General features: G+C 43.0%; 1 protein-coding gene across 2 annotated transcripts in view; it reads left to right on the top strand.

The window, feature by feature from the left end:
• Positions 1 to 20,601, top strand: part of P3H4 (prolyl 3-hydroxylase family member 4 (inactive)) — a 30,985-nt gene extending 10,384 nt beyond the window's left edge. The window contains exons 2-8 of one of the 2 annotated variants that reach the window (XM_089674455.1): positions 2,378 to 2,527; positions 4,385 to 4,556; positions 6,260 to 6,388; positions 10,478 to 10,623; positions 12,010 to 12,096; positions 15,178 to 15,217; positions 19,722 to 19,862. In XM_089674455.1, coding sequence (XP_089530581.1) covers positions 2,378 to 2,527; positions 4,385 to 4,556; positions 6,260 to 6,388; positions 10,478 to 10,623; positions 12,010 to 12,096; positions 15,178 to 15,217; positions 19,722 to 19,726 — 729 coding nt within the window. In that variant the 3' untranslated portion in view covers positions 19,727 to 19,862. Of the gene's footprint in view, positions 1 to 2,377; positions 2,528 to 4,384; positions 4,557 to 6,259; positions 6,389 to 10,477; positions 10,624 to 12,009; positions 12,097 to 15,177; positions 15,218 to 19,721 lie in introns of both variants that reach the window. The other variant, XM_089674454.1, reaches the window with a different exon arrangement.
• Positions 20,602 to 21,104: the final 503 nt, after the last annotated feature.

The raw sequence follows: 21,104 nt of genomic DNA, 5'->3' as shown, positions 1-21,104 counted from the left end.
AGTTTTTATCATCGGGAATCTGTTTTGCAATGCAGGTGGCTGCAGTGTGTTGGCGCAGCAATTGTGGGGCTAAAACATGCAGTAAGGGGGGGCCACATTGCTTCCTCGCCTTCTGTTGAATGCTTCTGGAAAACAATCCGAGCCCAGATCGCTTTTCAGAGGCGCGGTGGTTTAGACACAAGTCTAAACTTATCCTAACCGCCACCAACAAAATGTAATAATAAATGAGGATGTTATATAATAGGAAAAGTCACAGTGAACCATCTGTTTTAGAGATGGAGGTCTGTTTTCTTGACTGTCAATAAAGATCAGGAAAGTCTTTGGAATATGTTGTTTGTTTTTCAAAGTTTCTGAGTTTTGCCCAGTGAGAATTTCCAGTGCCCCTTCAGGGGAAGTGTGTAGTTGTGGGCCTGCTCCTGCCTCTAAATCATTCATTGTATTGTGGCTGTACGGTTCACATTTCACAGGGGAGATCAGGGGGGAGCTGCCACGTCTCCAGACATGCAATGACTGCACACGGCAACTTCATCCCCCACAAGTATTTGTGCCGTGTAATATCCAGACACAGACCTGAGCTATACCTCCGTCACTTCCATCTGGACGGCACATCACACATTACAGCTGGGGGAACATTTAGGAGAATAAAGGGATTTATATATATATATATATATATATATATATATATATACTACTCAAAAAAATGAAAGTAACACTTTGAAAACACATCAGATCTCAATGGGGACAAATCTCCTGCTGGATCTCTATACTGATATGGACGGGGTAATGTGTTAGGATGCCCCATCATTTGATGGAAATGAAAATTATCAACCAAGAGAGGACTGAATTCAAAGACCGATAATCAAAGTTAAAAAAATATGCAGCAGGCTAGTTCATATTGGTGAAATTTCATTCAGAATGGTCCTCAGTAGTTTGTATGGCCCCCACATGCTTGTATGCATACCTGACAACGTCGGAGGGGGCTCATAATGAGACGACGGATGGTGTCCTGGGGGATTTCCTCCCAGATGTGGACCAGGGCATCACTGAGCTCCTGGACAGTCTGAGGTGCAACCTGGCGGCGTCGGATGGACCGAGATATGATATCCCAGAGGTGTTCTATTGGATTTAGGTCAGGTGAGCGTGGGGGCCATTCAATGGTATCAATTCCTTCACCCTCCAGGAACTGCCTGCATACTCTCCCCACATGAGGCCGGGCATTGTCGTGCACCAGGAGGAACCCAGGACCCACTGCACCAGCGTAGTGTCTGACAATGGGTCCAAGGATCTCATCCCGATACCTAATGGCAGTCAGGGTGTCATTGTCTAGCCTGTAGTGGTCTGTGCGTCCGTCCATGGATATGTCTCTCCAGACCATCACTGACCCACCACCAAAACGGTCATGCTGAACCATGTTACAGGCAGCAGAACGTTCTCCACGGCTTCTCCAGACCCTTTCACGTCTGTCACATGTGCTCAGGGTGAACCTGCTCTCATCTGTAAAAAGCACAGGGCACCAGTGGCAGACCTGCCAATTCTGGGGTTCAATGGTGAATGCCAATCGAGTTCTATGGTGCCGGGCAGTGAGCACAGGGCCCACTAGAGGATGTCGGGCCCTCAAGCCACCCTTATGAAGTCTGTTTCTGGTTGTTTGGTCAGAGACATTCACACCAGTGGCCTGCTGGAGGTCATTTTGTAGGGCTCTGGCAGTGCTCATCCTGTTCCTCCTTGCACAAAGGAGCAGATACCGGTCCTGCTAATGGGTTAAGGACCTTCTACAGTCCTGTCCAGCTCTCCTAGAGTAACTGCCTGTCTCCTGGAATCTCCTCCATGCTCTTGATATTGTGCTGGGAGACACAGCAAACCTTCTGGCAATGGCACGTATTGATGTGCCATCCTGGAGGAGTTGGACTGCCTGTGCAACCTCTATAGGGTCCAGGTATGGCCTCATGCTACCAGTAGTGACACTGACCCTAGCCAAATGCAAAACTAGTGAAAAACAGTCAGAAAAGATGAGTAGGAAAAAAAATGTCAGTGGCCTTCACCTGTAAAACCATTCCTGTTTTGGGGGTTGTCTCATTGTTGCCCATCTAGTGCACCTGTTGTTAATTTCATTAACACCAAAGCAGCTGAAACTGATTAACAACCCCCTCTGCTACTTACCTGACCAGATCTATATCCCAGGAGTTTCATTGTATTGATGCGATACTCATTTCATTTTTTTGAGCAGTGTATACAGGGCATCCAGAAAGTATTACCTTTTGGCACATTTTATGTCACAGCCGTATTCCATAATTGATTACATTCATTTTTTTTCCTCCACATTCTACAAACAATAGAAAAACAGAAATAACATCATAAGGTCTGCCATGTCTTCTAGATCAATGAGCTGGAGAAGGCGGTGTCGGCTGCTCATACGTTTCTGCAGAAGAACCCCACCCATGAGATGACGCTGCGCTACATGAACTACTACAGGACCTTGCTGGAAGTGGAGGAATTTCTCATCGATTTAGAGGCTCAGCCCTTCGAGGTGAGTCAACTGCGTTCCTTGAGTCCCTGAGACACGGCATATGGAAGAGCTAAATAACATGTTACATTTTTTTTTCAGTTTGCACAAATTAGGAAAATTGTTTAAACAAGCAAAGTCCAGATCATTTCTTGGCTGAAGGAAGTCCAACATCATCCAGCACTTTCCTCCCCAGCAGGGCTGCCATTGGTCCACCACTTTCATTCATTAGATTTTTAGTTCTGTCAGTCGTAGAGGCTCAGCATAACATGTAAGCATCACCGAGGGCAGAGTACATGCTAATGAACCCTGCTTAGGATCACCTGACCTTTCACACTGACACCCACCCATCAAGGCGTTTTTAATTTTTCTGCATAACTTAGCCAAGAGCCAGTCAAGGCCTTGCATCAGGGCTGAGGGCTCTTGCATAGAGGCAGGGTGCTGTGATGTTTTCAGGAAGCTATATACAGCACCCTGTCAGATCCTACCACCAATTATAATATGCCCGCATTGCATAGAGAAACACAGGGACCTAGTAATTACTATCCTGGGACTAAAAAAAAAGTATGTAATGACAACACAAAGATTTTATTTAAAAATGTAGCAGTCAATGAGGAGGGGGAACCAGGGGAGTAAATTGATGGCGCTATATAAGTACCTGAAATAAATATATATATATATACATATATATATATATACAGTATCTCACAGAAGTGAGTGCACACCTCACATTTTTGTAAATATATACATATTTATAGTGTTTTATATCTATCCATCTCTAAACACATAGAGAGAGAGAGAGGGGGGGGGGTATGTATGGCGATAGATAGATAGATAGATAGATAGATAGATAGAAAACACTATAAATATGTATACAGGTTTTATATATATATATATATATATATATATATATATATATATGTATGCAGGTGTATACAGGTATGTATGCAGATGTATAAAGGTTTTATATATATATATATATATATATATATATATATATATATATATATATATAGGTATGTATGGAGATAGATAGATAGAAAACACTATAAATATGTATACAGGTTATATATATATATGTATGTATGCAGGTGTATACAGGTATGTATGTATGTATGCAGATGTATACAGGTTATATATATATATAGGTATGTATGGAGATAGATAGAAAACACTATAAATATGTATACAGGTTATATATATATATATATATATATATATATATATGTATGTATGCAGGTGTATACAGGTATGTATGTATGTATGCAGATGTATACAGGTTATATATATATATAGGTATGTATGGAGATAGATAGATATGTATATATTTACAAAAATGTGAGGGGTGTACTCACTTCTGTGAGATACTGTATATATGATATATATATATATGTGTGTGTGTGTATATAGGTATGTATGGAGAGAGATAAACACTATTTATTTATTTCAGGTACTTATATAGCGCTGTCAATTCACACAGCGCTTTACATACATATATTGTACATTCACATCAGTCCCCAACCCTCAAGGGGTGTACAATCTAAGGTCCCTAACTTACATTCATACATACACATACTAGGGACAATTTAGACAGGATCCAGTTCACCTACCAGCATGTCTTTTGGAGTGTGGGAGGAAACCGGAGTACCCGGAGGAAACCCACACAGGCACAGGGAGAACATGCAACCTCCAGGCAGGTGGTGCCATGGTCGGGATTTGAACCAATGACCCTAGTACTGCCAGGTGGAAGTACTAACCATTTAGCCAGTGTGCTGCCCATATAAATATGTATATATTTATCTTTTCTTATAAATAAAGTTGGGTAGGTGTACACATTAAGCAAGCCTGTATTGGTCTTGATGGAACCCCTTTGTAACGCAGAGCATATTTGTGAAGGCTGTAAAGTCGTACAATGCTGGAGATTTCAGGCGCAGCACAGAAGAGATGGAGCAGGCTTTGCCTCTGTATTACAAAGCATACAACAACTGCTTGACGGGCTGTGAGGGGGTTTCTGAAATGAGAGAGTTTAAAGACTTCTACCCAGCCGTTGCAGGTAATTTGTTATTTTTGTTTTCTACATCACTGCTGCCTAATATACTGTGTGCCTGTCCAGTCTGGCTAGTCCATTGTGACGTGTGAGGATCCTCCTTGGCTCTCCTGCTTGTCTCTACTCTCTGCCCACCACAGGCTTTACCCCTTTTCCCCAATGCAGTTGCTTATTGTGACATTTCCAGAACTAAGATCATGGCCCTAGGGTGTAAGAAGTATGCCTTAAAAATCTTTAACAAAATACCTTGGACGTAGGTACCAGTTACGCCTTGTTTCTTCTTCCACATCACAGCAATTTCTAAAGTTTAGTAGATCCAAGCTACAACTTAAAACTGGTGCAGTGGGCAAGCTTGATGGGGTGCTAACTATTGAGTTGGGCGTACCTCGTACCTGTTAAGCCTTGTTTCTCCCTCCACATCACAACTGTGAAGCCACTATTATCAAGGAGAAAATAGCAACTCTAGACCAGGGGTAGGCAACCTTTCAGAGGTCGAGATCCACCTGGATCAGATGGAGGAAATCAAAGATCCCCAAAAGAAGGGGGCATGCCCTTAAAAAATTAAATATGAAGCCCCCAATAAAAACATAGCATAGTGTCCTGTGTCCCCTTCTATCTACAGTAGTGTCCTCTGCTCCCCTTCACATCACCCCCCCCTCCCCACACAGTAGTGTCCCCCCTCCCCCCACATTAGTGTCCTCTGCCTCCCCTTAGCAGTTTCCCACCCCCTTCACATCACCCCCCACTATAATGTCCTCTGCCCCCCATAGCAGTCTCCTCTGCCTCCCATAGCAGGGTCCTTTGTCCACCTTCACATCGCTCCCCAACTAGTGTGTCCTCTGCTTCCCCCCCTCCATAGCAGTGTTCTCTGTTCCCTTCACATCATTCCCCTCCCCAACAGTAATGTCCTTTGCCCCCCACAGTAGTTTCCCCCCTCCCCTCCCCTCCCCCACAGTAGTGTCCTCTGCTCCCCATACAGTAGTGTCCTCTACCTCCCCATAGCAGTTTCCTGCCCCCCTTCACATTACCCCCCTCCTACTATAATGTCCTCTGCCCCCATAGCAGTCTCCTCTGCTCCCCCCCGTAGCAGTGTCCTCTGTCCCCCTTGACATCACCCCCCAACTAGTGTCAACTAACATCTCTAGTAACACCAATACAGTGATCACTGCTAATAAAAAGCACTGACACTGTCCTAATGGCACTGGGTATGAAGGGGTTAACATGAGGGGCGATCAAAGGGTTAACTGTGCGCTGGGAGTGTGTGCTTTACTGTAAAAGCATGCTGCTTTGTATGGCTCTGCTATGCAGAGCCATACAAAGTAGTGTTCTTGAGCTGACAGGAGAGCGATCTGTATTGTTTACATACAGACCTCTCCCCCGTCAGTGATACTTGGTGATCGCCAGCTGCCAGCAGGGAACCACCGGCTGGGACCCGGTGTTCGACAGCTGAGGCTGCCAATAGCAGCGCGGGTAGGGGGCACGCGTGCCCCCTACTTGGGTATGCAAATCACACATATATATATATAGATATATATATATATATATGTGTGTGTGTGTGTGATTTTGCGCAGCCCTGCTGCCCTGTAGCAGTATTTCTGCTATAGGGCGGCAAAGCGGTTAAAACTGGTGCAGTAGGTAAGCTTGATGGGGTTCTAACCATTACTGAACTATTAAATGTGTGTCTTTCTTCGTTGTCCTCTTCCATTCAGATCATCTGACCGATGTCCTGGAATGTAAAGTGCAGTGTGAGCCTAGCCTGACCCCCAATGTTGGAGGATATTTGGTTCACAAGTTTGTGGCCACCATGTACCACTACCTGCAGTTTGCCTATTACAAACGTAAGTAATGACCACGGACCGTGCGCTGTGAGGCTAAAGCTGGCCATGGATGGAAGATGAATATTTAGGAATTGAAGTTCCACACCATAATATTCAAGTTCAAACACAAGTGTTTTCCAACGGTAAAATGTTCCCAAAGCCAACCCCTGTTCATGTTTCTGAGAGGGAGACACAGCCCCTGAAATGCGTTGCCTTTGTGTGCATTTTACAAATGGAAATGCAGCACAGTGGCTAAGTGGTTAGCACCGCCTGGCAGTACTAGGGTCAGTGGTTCGAATCCCAACCATGGCACCACCTGCCTGGAGTTTGCATGTTCTGCCTGTGCGGGTGTACTCCAGTTTCATCCCACCCTCCAAAGACATGCTGGTAGGTGAATTGGCTCCTGTCTAAATTGGCCCTATTATGTGTATGTATGAATGTAAGTTAGGGACCTTAGATTGTACACCCCTTGAGGGTTAGGGACTGATGTGAATGTACAATATATATGTAAAGTGCTGCGTAAATTGACGGCGCTATATAAGTACATGAAATAAATAAATAACTTATGTTTGGACAGTGTGGCAATATAATTCCTCTTTCTTCATCCCAACAACAACCCAAGGTGATCATGGAAGCTCTATGGTGTAGAAGCAGCCAGCCTAACATTCAGATATTCTACATTTACACCCTAAGGCTAGATTCACACCTAAGCAGGTTGCGTTTGAGGTGTTTCTGCGTTGCATTTTTGATGAGTTTTGCATTTTTTTTTCTTGTTGCTGGGCAGATTTAAAATGCAAAATGCATCAAAAACCCAGTAAAAATGCTTTTCTGCCGCATTTCCATTGAAGTCTATAGAACCAAAAACGCAGCTTTTTACATTCAGAAAAGTCCCTGACCCTTTCCAAAAAATGCACCGGCTGCAAACGTAGAGATGTGAACGTCTCCCATAGGAAATCATGTTAAATGGACTGCACTGCGTATCTGCAAAACGCTGCAGAAAACTATTAGGTGTGAACCTGGGGTTAGGCTGTATCCACGTGAGATGTTTTGCGACATTGACTTGAATTGCCTGTCAGCGACCAGCAGGCCAATGAAGTACCGACTTTTGACACATAGCCAAGTGCGTTTGACAATGCGCATTTTTTGCGCAGAAAACGCATGACAAAACACACAATTGTTTATGTATAAACTTATTGTACATATATATAGTGCAGCGCTGAAATGTGATAAAATTAGTGTAAATTCATAGAGTCTTTCTTGTGACAATAAAACCAAATATGTGCAGGTCTTCTCCTCATTAGGTGACTGGAAAATAGCAAGATTGCGCACTCACCGACCGCACATTTTAAATGCGCCTGTGTATGATACAATCCAAAAGACCAGCCAGGTATGCAGCTCCAGAAACCACACGGATCCTCCCTCTCCAACACTGACATCCGCCTTGGGTGTAGCAATATCTCTAGATCCAGAAGCCCTCTTGCCTCAGATAGATAGACAGGGATCCCCCTTCTGGTTCCAGACACCCCAAGAATGGAAGATGTATATCTGCACCCTCCAACAGGAGAGTCAAGAAAAAAGGGGGAACGCCAATAGTGTGGTAGTTTCAAAACTTTATTGGAGCAATAATGCCTGGGTCATATGCACATACACATCCATACACCATTAGCCAATAACGGACAGGTAGGTATGAAAAAGAAATTGTACTAACCCGGCAATGGTATAAAACAAAGACCACTGGACCTCCTCGTGGTCTCAGTGGTCAGGAAGTCACACTTGTTACTTGGCTCCTCCTGAGGCCTTTCGTGCAAAAAGCACTTCTTCAGAGGATGGACGTTATTGGCTAATGGTGTATGGATGTGTATGTGCATATGACCCAGGCATTATTGCTCCAATAAAGTTTTGAAACTACCACACTATTGGCGTTCCCCCTTTTTTCTTGACTCTCCTGTTGGAGGGTGCAGATATACATCTTCCATTCTTGGGGTGTCTGGAACCAGAAGGGGGATCCCTGTCTATCTATCTGAGGCAAGAGGGCTTCTGGATCTAGAGATATTGCTACACCCAAGGCGGATGTCAGTGTTGGAGAGGGAGGATCCATGTGGTTTCTGGAGCTGCATACCTGGCTGGTCTTTTGGATTATATCATACACAGGCGCATTTAAAATGTGCGGTCGGTGAGTGCGCAATCTTGCTATTTTCCAGTCACCTAATGAGGAGAAGACCTGCACATATTTGGTTTTATTGTCACAAGAAAGACTCTATGAATTTACACTAATTTTATCACATTTCAGCGCTGCACTATATATATGTACAATGTCTCTGTTATGAGGTTTAGTGATCCCTTGAAGTGTTCCAGCAGCTATTTTTCTGAGCGCTCGCTATATCCACAATTCATTTATGTATAAACTTATGTTTGGGGCGCCATTAAGAAATCATGCAAGCACGCTGTGCGTCTTGAGAAGCACGGGTACAAATGTGCATTTCTGCCCATATTTCCATTAGCTTAGGTATGAATGCAGAATTTAGGATCTGCCCAAGAAGAAGTGGATAAAGAGGACCTGTGACGTCACCGGACCAAAGACCTCCATGGTAACCTTTGGCAGGCAGATCAGTCGTTTTCTTACAGTGGATCTGGGCAGTACTGCGGCTCCATTATGGGGAAGATGAAGTCATTTACTGAATATTACCAAGTACTAGAATGTATATTATAGAGCAGTGGTCTCCAAACTGCAGCCCGGGGGCCAGATGTAGTCCTTTGCTTACCTTTACCTGGCCCTGGGGCACTTTTTTTGATAAAAGGCACTATTCTCCCCACTGACACCAACAGTGGATAATTATTCCTCCCACTGACACCAATGATGGGGCACTATTCCTCCCACTAACACCAGCATTGGGCACTATTCCTCCCACTGTCACCAATGATGGGGCACTATTCCTCCCACTGTCACTAATGATGGGGCACTATTCCTCCCACTGACACCAATGATGGGGCACTATTCCTCCCACTGACAGCAATGATGGGGCACTATTCCTCCCACTGACACCAATGATGGGGCACTATTCCTCCCACTGACGCCAATGATGGGGCACTATTCCTCCCACTGACGCCAATGATGGGGCACTATTCCTCCCACTGACGCCAATGATGGGGCACTATTCCTCCCACTGATACCAATGATGGGGCACTATTCCTCCCACTGACGCCAATGATGGGGCACTATTCCTCCCACTAACACCAACATTGGGCACTATTCCTCCCACTGACACCAGTGATGGGGCACTATTCCTCCCACTGACAGCAATGATGGGGTACTATACCTCCCACTGATACCAATGATGGGGCACTATTCCTCCCACTGATACTAATGATGGGGCACGATTCCTCCCACTAACACCAGCATTGGACACTATAACACCCACTGATACCAATGATGGGGCACTATTCCTCCCACTGACACCAATGATGGGGCACTATTCCTCCCCCTGACACCAATGATGGGGCACTATTCCTCCCACTGTCACCAATGATGGGGCACTATTCCTCCCACTGATACCAATGATGGGGCACTATTCCTCCCACTGACACCAATGATGGGGCACTATTCCTCCCACTGACACCAATGATGGGGCACTATTCCTCCCACTGATACCAACAATGGGGCACTATTTCTCCCACTGACACCAATGATGGGGCACTATTCCTCCCACTGACACCAATGATGGGACACTATTCCTCCCACTGACACCAACGATGGGGCACTATTCCTCCCACTGATACCAATGATGGGGCACTATTCCTCACACTGACTTGCAAATCGCATGCCAAGTCGCACCCTATTTACTGCTCCTCTTTCCTGTCTTGGAGCTGTCATGTTCTTATCATATTGCATGTAAAGGATTCCAATATAGATTTCATCCACCACCATCACTCAACCCTCCTAGATTGTAAGCTGTAACAAGCAGGACCCTCTGTTTCCTCTTGTACCAAATTGTATTGTAACTGTAAAGTCTACCTTCATTTTGTAAAGTGCTGCGCAAACTGTTGGTGCTATATAAATCCTGTATAATAATAATAATAATGCTGTTTTCATTCTAATTTTTTTTTTCATAGTTAATGATGTGAAGAATGCGGTTCAGTGTGTGTCCAGCTACATGCTGTTTGACCCTACAGATACGGTGATGCAACAAAACCTGGCGTATTACAAGTTCTACAAGGAGAAGTGGGACCTGGAGGACTCCGATTTCAATCCTAGAGAGGTAACCCTCAATGATATCAATCGAAATGTGTGGGATTTTTTTAATCGGTCTTCTCTATTGAAAAAAAAAAAAAAAAAAGAGTTGTTGTTGGAGAATTTATTTTTAATAAAGATTTAAAAATCAGTATTTTATGTGGATGCAACATTTTTCTATGTTTGTCATTTTAAATCTAGAGATTTTTAGATATTTATTTTATTAATTATTTATTTATTTCAGGTACTTATATAGCGCCATCAATTTATACCACACTTTACATATATATTGTACATTCACATCACATTGAGGTAACCCTCAATGATATCAATCGAACTGTGCGGGATTTTTTTAATCGGTCTTCTCTATAAAAAAAAAGAGTTGTTGGAGAATTTATTTTTAATAAATATTTAAAAATCAGTATTTTATGTGGATGTAACATTTTTATATGTTTGTCATTTTAAATCTAGAGATATATAGATATTTATTTTATTTATTATTTATTTATTTCAGGTACGTATATAGCGCCATCAATTTACGCAGCGCTTTACATATATATTGTACATTCACATCACATTGTGGTAACCCTCAATGATATCAGTCGAAATGTGTGGGATTTTTTTTAATCGGTCTTCTCTATAAAAAAAAAGTAATGTTCTGAGTGAGTTGTTACTGGAGAGTTTATTTTTAATAAATATTTAAAAATCAGTATTTTATGTGGATTTTAAATCTAGAGATTTATAGATATTTATTTTATTTATTATTTATTTATTACAGGTACTTGTATAGCGCCATCAATTTACGCAGCGCTTTACATATATATTGTATATTCACATCAGTTCCTAACCCTCAAGGACTGTACAATCTGAGGTGTAGAAATTAGAATGAGCTACAATGCAATTATTCCCCTTCCAGATATCATTCATGAAGGAAATACAATGTTCTCAGTAAGCCGGCCCACCCACATGGGTCCTTTTTATACCAAACAATTGCTGTGCCTCACAAATAACCCCCATAATATGTATAATATATGGATGATCAGCAGCCCCATCTTGTGGCCATAATGCAGAATTTTCCAGAGGGAGATATTTCAGGAAAATTTCACATTATGGCCACTAGATGGAACTGATGATCATAGGAAAAAAAAAAATAAGACACATTAGGGCGATGCTGAGTGTCTGGGGTCTGCAGCTGTGATGACCGGATATATGTAGCTACACAAGGAAACTGGAACCAAACAATATATAATAGTAAGTCAATTATGTAACAGCAAAGCAAAAAGACTTGCACACGCTAGCAAATAGCGAACATAAACAACAAGGGAAAAGGATATTTTCTCAGTCACTGACCTGATCATAGCTTGCAGACCAGATTTTGTTTTTTACTTTTGATGGCACTATTTATCCCCTACAGGAGGCCCTGATTTATCACAACCAGACTGTGCGCCACAAGGAACTGATGCAGTTTGCTCACGATTTTCTCCGTCGGGATGATGACGAGGTAAAAGCTGGAAAGTAGCATTAAAGTGAATCTCTCATAACAACCATGCAAAGTAATAGGTTCATTGATCGGCCAGCCAGACTCTTTCATGTGAGCATTCCGATCTGGTCCTCCTGTCCGTTTTTTAGGTGGACCTGATTGGACCCTTCACTCTGCTCTATGGAGCAGTAGGTGTAAATGGGCTTTATGGTCCGTTTACACCCACCTACTTCCAATTTGATCCGTCCAAAAACGTACGGAAGGGGATCAGTTCCCCTCCGTCTGGGCAGAACGGATTGAAGGGCACTGTAATAGGTTCATTGATCGGCCAGCCAGACTTTCACGCGAGTATTCCAATCTGGTCCCCCTGTCCATTTTTCAGGTGGACCTGATTGGACCCTTCACTCTGCTCTATGGAACAGTAAGTGTAAATGGGCTTTATGGTCCATCTACACCCACCTACCTCCAATTCGATCCGTCAAAAACGTACGGAAGGGGATCAGTTCCCCTTCATCTGGGCGGAACGGATTGAAGGACACTGTAATATGTTCATTGATCGGCCAGCCAGACTTTCACGCGAGTATTCCAATCTGGTCCTCCTGTCCGTTTTTCAGGTGGACCTGATTGGACCCTTCACTCTGCTCTATGGAGCAGTAGGTGTAAATGGGCTTTATGGTCCGTTTACACCCACCTACCTCCAAATTGATCCGTCAGAAACGTATGGAAGGGGATCAGTTCCCCTTCGTCTGGGCGGAACAGATTGAAGGGCACTATAATAGGTTCATTGATCGGCCAGCTAGACTTTCACGCGAGTATTCCAATCTGGTCCTCCTGTCCATTTTTCAGGTGGACCTGATTGGACCCTTCACTCTGCTCTATGGAGCAGTAGGTGTAAATGGGCTTTATGGTCCATCTACACACACCTACCTCCAATTTGATCCATCAAAAACGTACAAAAGGGGATCAGTTCCCCTCCGTCTGGGCGGAACAGATTGAAGGGCACTGTAATAGGTTCATTGATCGGCCAGCCAGACTTTCACGCAAGTATTCCAATCTGGTCCTCCTGTCTGTTTTTCACGTGGACCTGATTTGACCCTTCACTCTGCTCTATGGAGCAGTAGGTGTAAATGGGCTTTATGGTCTGTTTATACCCACCTACCTCCAATTCGATCCGTCAAAAACGTACGGAAGGGGATCAGTTCCCCTCCGTCTGGGTGGAATGGATTGGAGGGCACTGGGGTGTAAACGAACAGCCAGACTGTGTCTGTGTCTGTTCTGCATAGGTGGAGCCGGGATGGACCTGTCATCCACCAGCTCAGCAGAGTATCACTAGACAGATCGCCAGATTGCTGAGCAAGAGGAGTCTGCCCCATGGAAAGGGGCCTAAAGCTTTTGGAAGCTCTTGGTACTTCTGAGTATGGCGATAATTTTATCTTCATCCTTGATTGGACAAAGTGAAAGGTTAGCCTAGTAGTCTTGTGAAAATGTATGTAAAAACAATTTGTTTTTCTTGTCCACTGTTGAGTTTTACAGCCATTCAGGAGAGGATTGGCTACTGGCAAACAAAAAAAAAAATTGCTGGCCAGCATGCTCTAATTTTCTTGCTAGGTGTCCTATGAGGATGGATATCTTCTTCAGCTCTGCTCGGAAAAGGTCTTTTCTTTTCTGCATGGGAATTTGTGGTCATTCCAACTGTTTTATGGCGTTCTGGTAGATCATCTTCAGTGTTCTTTTTTGTTTGTAGTCATTCCCCTCTAGCGGTGGCCATCTCTGTCCAGGTCTTGAGCATCAGGTTGATTTTCTGTGCCCTCCCTCCAGTAGTGTTGGCAGGTCCCCCTGTCTGGTAGGGGGGCTTTCCTTCATCCATGTCAGGGCTGGGTTCCTGCTACTAAATGAGCAGCTCTTTTCTTTCAGTACTCACAAGCTGCTCAGCTGTTGGTTAATTACAACCCACTCGTCTCCACAGTGACTCTCCTGGATACCATTACCTGCCTCATTAGTCTAACCTACAGCCAGCCCTTTTTGCTATTTTACCAGTTCACCTCATTTTCTCCTTGCCCTTGCGTGGTCTATGATCTCCAGTGTGTTCCTGCCTGTGTTCCTGTGCTGGCTGACTTCTCTTCCGATTTATGTTCCTGATTTTTGCTCCTGACTACACTGACTCCTGGTTTTCTGACTCCGGCTTGCCTGTTTTCCCGCTCTGGCTTCCAAACCCTGGCTTCTATTTTTGACTACGTTCCTAAACTGTGTTATTTTTGCCATTTCATTAAAGGTGTGATTTTAATTGCACTTTCTGTCTCCGCTTGGTTTATGGTTCCTTACAATACAGTTTCAGATGTGGGCATTGGTCTTTCAGACAGCTTTGGAGCTTCTGGCAGATCTTGTTGGACCTATTCATGGTTGTTGCTGTGTTGCCCAAACCTCAGCTGGACTGCTGTTGGGCGTCTCAGGCGATGCCTCCTGTCAAACTTTTCAGGCCAATTTAAATTTGCTGCGGCAAGTGTACTATACTGTCTGGCTGCAATGTTATCATTTAGGTGGGACAGGTTTGACAGGTACATAGGGATGGACGCGTGGACCTGGATGCACAGGCTTTGCATCAGGAGCCATGCACCCGTCCCTGTCAACCTGTCAGTTTTGGCTGTGCAGGTGGGTCCATACATCTGACACATATCCATTCACTTTATATGCTGCCTGCATGCAGCTCAGTACTAGTACAACAATTAAACAAATGGCCCTGCACACTGTACAAGGCTGAGCGCCCATTTGAATGTGTCCTTATCATGCATATTATACAATGTGATTGTTTCTATTAGTGTTTATTGTTGCTTATATTACATCGGTGTGTGTGAACCCTGAAGGTGACTTGTCATCTACTCAAATGACACGCAATTGCATGACAGCTGGTAAGACTAGTAAAAAGTTTAAATAACTCGGTGTCATTTGGGTAAATGACAACCCACAATAAGGCTTCAGTCAATGTCATTATTGTTACAGTTGTGGTTCTGTAATTCTCCTTTTCATTTACAAGACCACAAACAGGTTTGGCACTATGCAAAGTAATCCTCGTTATTCATAATTACACTGTATACTGTATTTTAGTGCTTCACAAGGACCATGCTGGAGTTGGCGGACTCACTGAGTAAGCAATAGTTTAAAGTGGTTGTAAATCCTTATTTATACCAAGTGAAGTGACTAGCCATAGAGATGAGACAAATCCTCCTACGTAACCCTGCCATACCTGTTTATCTGCAACCATCTCTTTTCTATAGCCAATTTAAAGTCCAGAATTTATACAGATTTTTTGAGCTTTCAGAAAGCAGGGGGTAGAGAGCTGAAGTTACATCAGTGAAGAGAGCTCTGAGAGCTGATTGGAGGGAAGGGACACAACCCCTTCACACAGCATATAGGAACAGAGCTGAGGCTGCCAATCACAGGCTGTGTGCTGGAGCTCCATTCTCTTTTTATCTCTTGGTGTCAGGAACACTTATCAGAAGTGATTTATACAGATAGTAGAGGAATGAGGCAGAAGACATAAATTATATTTAGTGCTCTGAACTGAGAGAAGTACACACTATAGAGGGATATGCTTTGTTCATATTTCATGTTGGAGGTTTACAACCACTTTATTATGAGTATTCTACATAACTGAGCATCCATTGTAAATATAGGGAGGATACTGTTCAGCTTTAGTTAAACAGCCCTGGTGGGTATAGGGCAGGGGTCTCCAAACTATGGCCCTCCAGGTTTTGAGGAACTGCAAGTCCCATAAGGCCATTCAAGATTCTGACAGCTACAGGCAAGACTCCCAGAGGCAGAGGCATGATGGGACTTGTAGTACTTCAACAGCTGGAGGGCCATAGTTTGGAGACTCCTGGTATAGGGGGAATAATGCAGAACATAGGAAGAAGATTAGCAATCAGGCATTTGTCCCACTGCTCACTCTTCCTTGCCTGTCCACCATTGATTTCCTTGCCTGTCCACCATTGATTTCCTTGCCTGCCCACCATTGATTTCCTTGCCTGCCCACCATTGATTTCCTTGCCTGTCCACCATTGATTTCCTTGCCTGCCCACCATTGATTTCAGGTAGTCGATAGCTAACTATGCCCATTTAGACACCAGATGTGTCAGATACATGTGCCTCCCACCTTCCTTAGCCCCCTAACCTAATCTAATCTAGATACCTCTCAACAAAGACCTCACTTACCTCTCAGTGGCCATAGCTGCCTGCTCTGGTATTTACATTCTCGGCCTGAGACCTGCTGCATATCCACGATGACTTTACATAGACTTGAATAGGGCTGTAATCCAATATGGCGCCATTCCAGTGTATGGAGTGTCATCGTATGGGCATAGCTTGAGATGATTTGGGACCTGGGGACCAGAGGAAGCCACTGCTGTTCTGTGTTAAGTCAAGGGGGGGGGGGGAATAGAAAGTATAGGTTGGGTTTTTAAGGGTTTTTTTGAAAAATGTATTTATTTTTTAAGGGCTGGTGTTGATGACTGTTTGAAATTCTAGCCAATCTCCATATACAGCAAGCTGTGCCTATCCCAGCCAGAGTAGCACCCCCATTGTGCATTGTACAATACACTGACTATATGTATTATTAAACTGTACAAGGAGTGGTCCTTTTGTAAACCTGGTGTTTTGCCAGGGAACATTAATTATTTATTTAATTAATTTCAGGTACTTACAGTTGCAAGAAAAAGTATGTGAACCCCTTGGGATTACGTGGAGTTTTGCACGAATTGGGCATAAAATGTGCTCTGAACGTCATCTAAGTCACAACAATAGAAGAACACAGTCTGCTGAACATAATAAAACACAAACATTAGATGTTGCCATGGTTTAATTGCACATAACATGTAAACATTCACAGTGCAGGGAGGAAAAAGTATGTGAGGCCCTAACTTAATGACTTCTCCCAGAGCTAATTGGAGCCAGGAGTGAGCCAACCTTGACTCCAATCAGTGTGATGATATTGGATGTGTTGCTGACAGCTGTCCTGCCCTTAAAAAACACACACCTGTTTTGGGTTTACTGGTTTCAAGAAGCACTGTCTGATGTGAACCATGCCTCGCAGAAAAGAGCTCTCAGAAGACCTACGATCAAGAATTGTTGACTTGCATGAAGCTGGAAAGGGTTACAAAAGTATCTCCAAAAGCCTTGATGTTCATGTGTCCACGGTAAGACAGACCGTCTACAAATGGAGAAAGTTTAGCACTGTTGCTACTCTCCCTAGGCATTGTCGTCCTGTAAAAATGACTGCAAGAGCACAGCGCAGAATGCTGCATGAGGTAAAGAAGAATCCCAGAGTGTCAGCTAAAGACCTACAGAAATCTCTGGCACATGCTAACATTTTTGTTGACACATCTACAATAAGGAAAACATTAAACAAGAATGGAGTACATGGGAGGACACCACGGAGGAAGCCATTGCTGTCCAAAAAGAATATTGCAGCACGTTTGAAGTTTGCAAAAGAGCACCTGGGTGTTCCACAGCACTACTGGCAAAATATACTGTGGACAGATGAAACCAAGATTGAGTTGTTTGGGAAGAACACACAACACTATGTGTGGAGAAAAAAAGGCACAGCACACCAACATCAAAACCTCATCCCCACTGTAAAACATGGCGGAGGGAGCATCATGGTTTGGGGCTGCTTTGCTGCCTCAGGGCCTGGACGGATTGTTGTCATTGATGGGAAAATGAATTCCAGAGTTTATCAAGACATTTTGCAGGAAAACGTACGACCATCTGTCCGCCAACTGAAGCTCCGCAGAGGATGGGTGATGCAACAGGACAATACCCCAAAGCATACAAGTAATTCAACAAAACAATGGCTGCAACAGCACAGAATACGCCTTCTGGAGTGGCCCAGTCAGAGTCCTGACCTCAACCCGATTGAAATGCTGTGGCATGACCTTAAGAGAGCGATTCACACCAGACATCCCAAGAATATTGCTACACTGAAACAGTTTTGTGAAGAGGAGTGGTCCAAAATGACTCCAGATCATTGTGCAGGTCTGATCTGCAACTACAGGAAATGTTTGGTTGAGGTTATTGCGGCCAAAGGAGGGTCAACCAGTTATTAAGTCCAAAGGTTCACATACTTTTTCCTCCCTGCACTGTGAATGTTTACATGTTATGTGCAATTAAACCATGGCAACATCTAATGTTTGTGTAGTATTATGTTCAGCAGACTGTGTTCTTCTATTGTTGTGACTTAGATGACGTTCAGAGCACATTTTATGCCCAATTCATGCAAAACTCCACGTAATCCCAAGGGGTTCACATACTTTTTCTTGCAACTGTATATAGCGCCGTCAATTTTCTCAGCGCTTTACATATATATTGTACATTCACATCAGTCCCTAACCCTCAAGGGGTGTACAATCTACATATAAATCTAAGGTTCCTAACTCACATTCATACATACTAGGACCAATTTAGATGGGAGCAAATTAACCTACCAGCATGTGAAGATGCTTTTACCCCCTTCCCGTCCAGGACAATTTTCAGTGTTGTCACACTTTGAATGACAATTGCGCGGTCATGCAACACTGTACCCATATGAATTTTTTAGCATTTTTTTGAGAGAGATAAAACTTTATGTTGGTGGTATTTATTCACCACTGGAGTTTTTTTTCTTTTTTTGCTATATAAATGAAAAAGTCCAAAAATGTTGAAAAAAGTGTTTTTCTTATACAATTTTGCAAATAAATAATCTTTCTATATAAATCTTGGCCAAAATGTATTCAGTTATCTTTTTAGTAAAAAAAAATAAATAACCCATATTAGTTTATAACCAAAAATTATAATTTTTCAGAAAATTATTTTTACATTTTTATTTTATTTTTTTATATTATTAATGTTTTTTCTTTTTTTTTAACATACTATCACCCTACCACAGTGACACTGTACTACTTTTATTTATTTATTTTTATATTATTATGTTTTGGTTTTTTTTACATACTGTCATCCTACAAGTACAGTGTCACCATGGTGACACTGTACTACTTGTGGGGGGTGATGAAGATTTTTTTTTTTTACACTGATTGCTTTTACACCCATAAAGGCTGTAAAAGCAATCATTTCTCCTTCTCTCTGGCTGCATTCTTGCAGCCATTGAGAAATACTGTGAGAGCTGTGATTGGTCACAGCTTGTCACATGGTACAAGGCTGTTATGATTAGCCTTGTACCATGTGACCTCTGTGACCATTCACAGATTTCACACGTAGTAAGCAATGATTTCAGAAGTGACATCTTGCTTACTACTAGTCATGTTATCACTGATTTGGCCAATCAGTGATCACATGATCGGGACCTCACACAGAGGTCCCGTACAGCGTTCTGTGTTCTGCTGTGTTGTCCAGACACAGCGGACACCGGATCACGGTGCCGCACGTTCCCAGGGAGCGCACACAGTCCAAAATGGCGGGCACCGTTTATGAACGGCAACCCGCTCCTGCACTGCCCCCGTCCAGCCATTTATATACATGGGCCGGACGGGAAGTGGTTAAAGGCTGTCTACATGAGTCCTTAGGCAGATGCCTCACCTCCCATCCTGCCCAGCGATAGTTCCCCTGAAATTTCAATGCATGTACCAATGTTCTAAAATGTGTACATTTATATATTACAGATTGAAGTCGGAGCGGTCCAGGACACAGGACCAACCCCATCTGATACAGAATTTGAAGGGGAAGGAGACTATGAGGAAGGGATTTTTGCTGAGTGGTGGACAGAACCGAAGTCAAAAGGAGACTTAGCTGACAAACCAAACTTAAAATAAAGCTTCTGGTCTACACGTGGATTTATATGAGCCACACCAAAGACAACACAAAGTGCCCAGTGTACATAATTCAAGGAACATTCCGATGCTAAAAAAGCCAAACCATTCCACAAGCTGTAGAAAACAATTTTCATCATGATACCAACATGAAGACAGTGTAAATATATTGGTTCTATATAAAATTCCAAGGAATCGTTTTTTAGGGGTTTTTTTTAGAATTTTTCAGTGTTCTTCTGAAGAGACCACCATTGGTCCAGTCTCACTTCTTGCAGGCCCACCCTTCTAGCTTTCTTGGCTTACAAAGGGATATTGGGAAGAAGAATATTGAATGGACTTTTTAGGCAGTGCCACGTCCCTAAAGTGAGATATTGGGAAGAATATTGAAAGGAATTTTTTTTTAGGGATACACCAACCACAAACTGTAAGATGTTATTTTTTTATGGAGAAGAGGAATCTGTTGGCACTTTGTTGGTTTTGTTGTGTTGGTTGTAATTGTCTGAAAGATGCTTCCCTTTAACAAGCCTACCACCAAGGGTTTCAGGACTAGCCAGAAGATATAATCCCACTCATTGTGTTGTTCCCTTAGGCCTTATCTGTGCCGGATATTCCTGCATCATCTCCAGTGGTATCCCCTTATTGGGCTTCCTCCTGTACCCCTTTAACTAGAGGGTAAGGTGGCTCCTCCATTCCCATTTGTTCAAGGAGTAATAAAAGGAATTGTAAAATGCCATCCACACCTTGTTTTTTTTTTTCTATCCTCCAGAATTTCTTGCTCTTTTGCTGACATATGGCTTCAGTATTCCTTTAATCTTTGTTAATTTTTATTATGTCTTTTCTGAAGTGTTCATGATATGTTGCATGTCTTATAGTTGGGTTGGTAAGGCAAATTAAAAAAAAAAAAATCACAAAATGGAATACTAAAAATTAAATATTAAAAATAAATGGAAGTTCTCCTGTCTACTTTGAAGCTAAAGAAAGGAACAAGAAACCTAAGCAGAAGAGGAACAAAAGTTTATCATGTAGATGCAAACTGCAGGAGTGTGGCATGGTCCACCGCAACTGTTTAACCCCTTCATGCCTAAGGGTAAAACAAATTTTAAAGCCTAATAAAAATTTACAATGTTGACATGTGTTAGTAAAACCATACATATCATCACAACTGCTTTGTACATCCAGGTGGATTATACCGCGTTTTTTTCAGGACAAATTGGGCTTTCATTTGGTGGTAAATGG

This window comes from Staurois parvus, unplaced genomic scaffold (genome assembly GCF_062004578.1).
Source record: "Staurois parvus isolate SC_StPar_1 unplaced genomic scaffold, SC_StPar_1.0 ptg000151l, whole genome shotgun sequence".
Taxonomy (NCBI): Eukaryota; Metazoa; Chordata; class Amphibia; order Anura; family Ranidae; genus Staurois; species Staurois parvus.
This window is presented reverse-complemented; position numbering and strand designations above follow the sequence as displayed.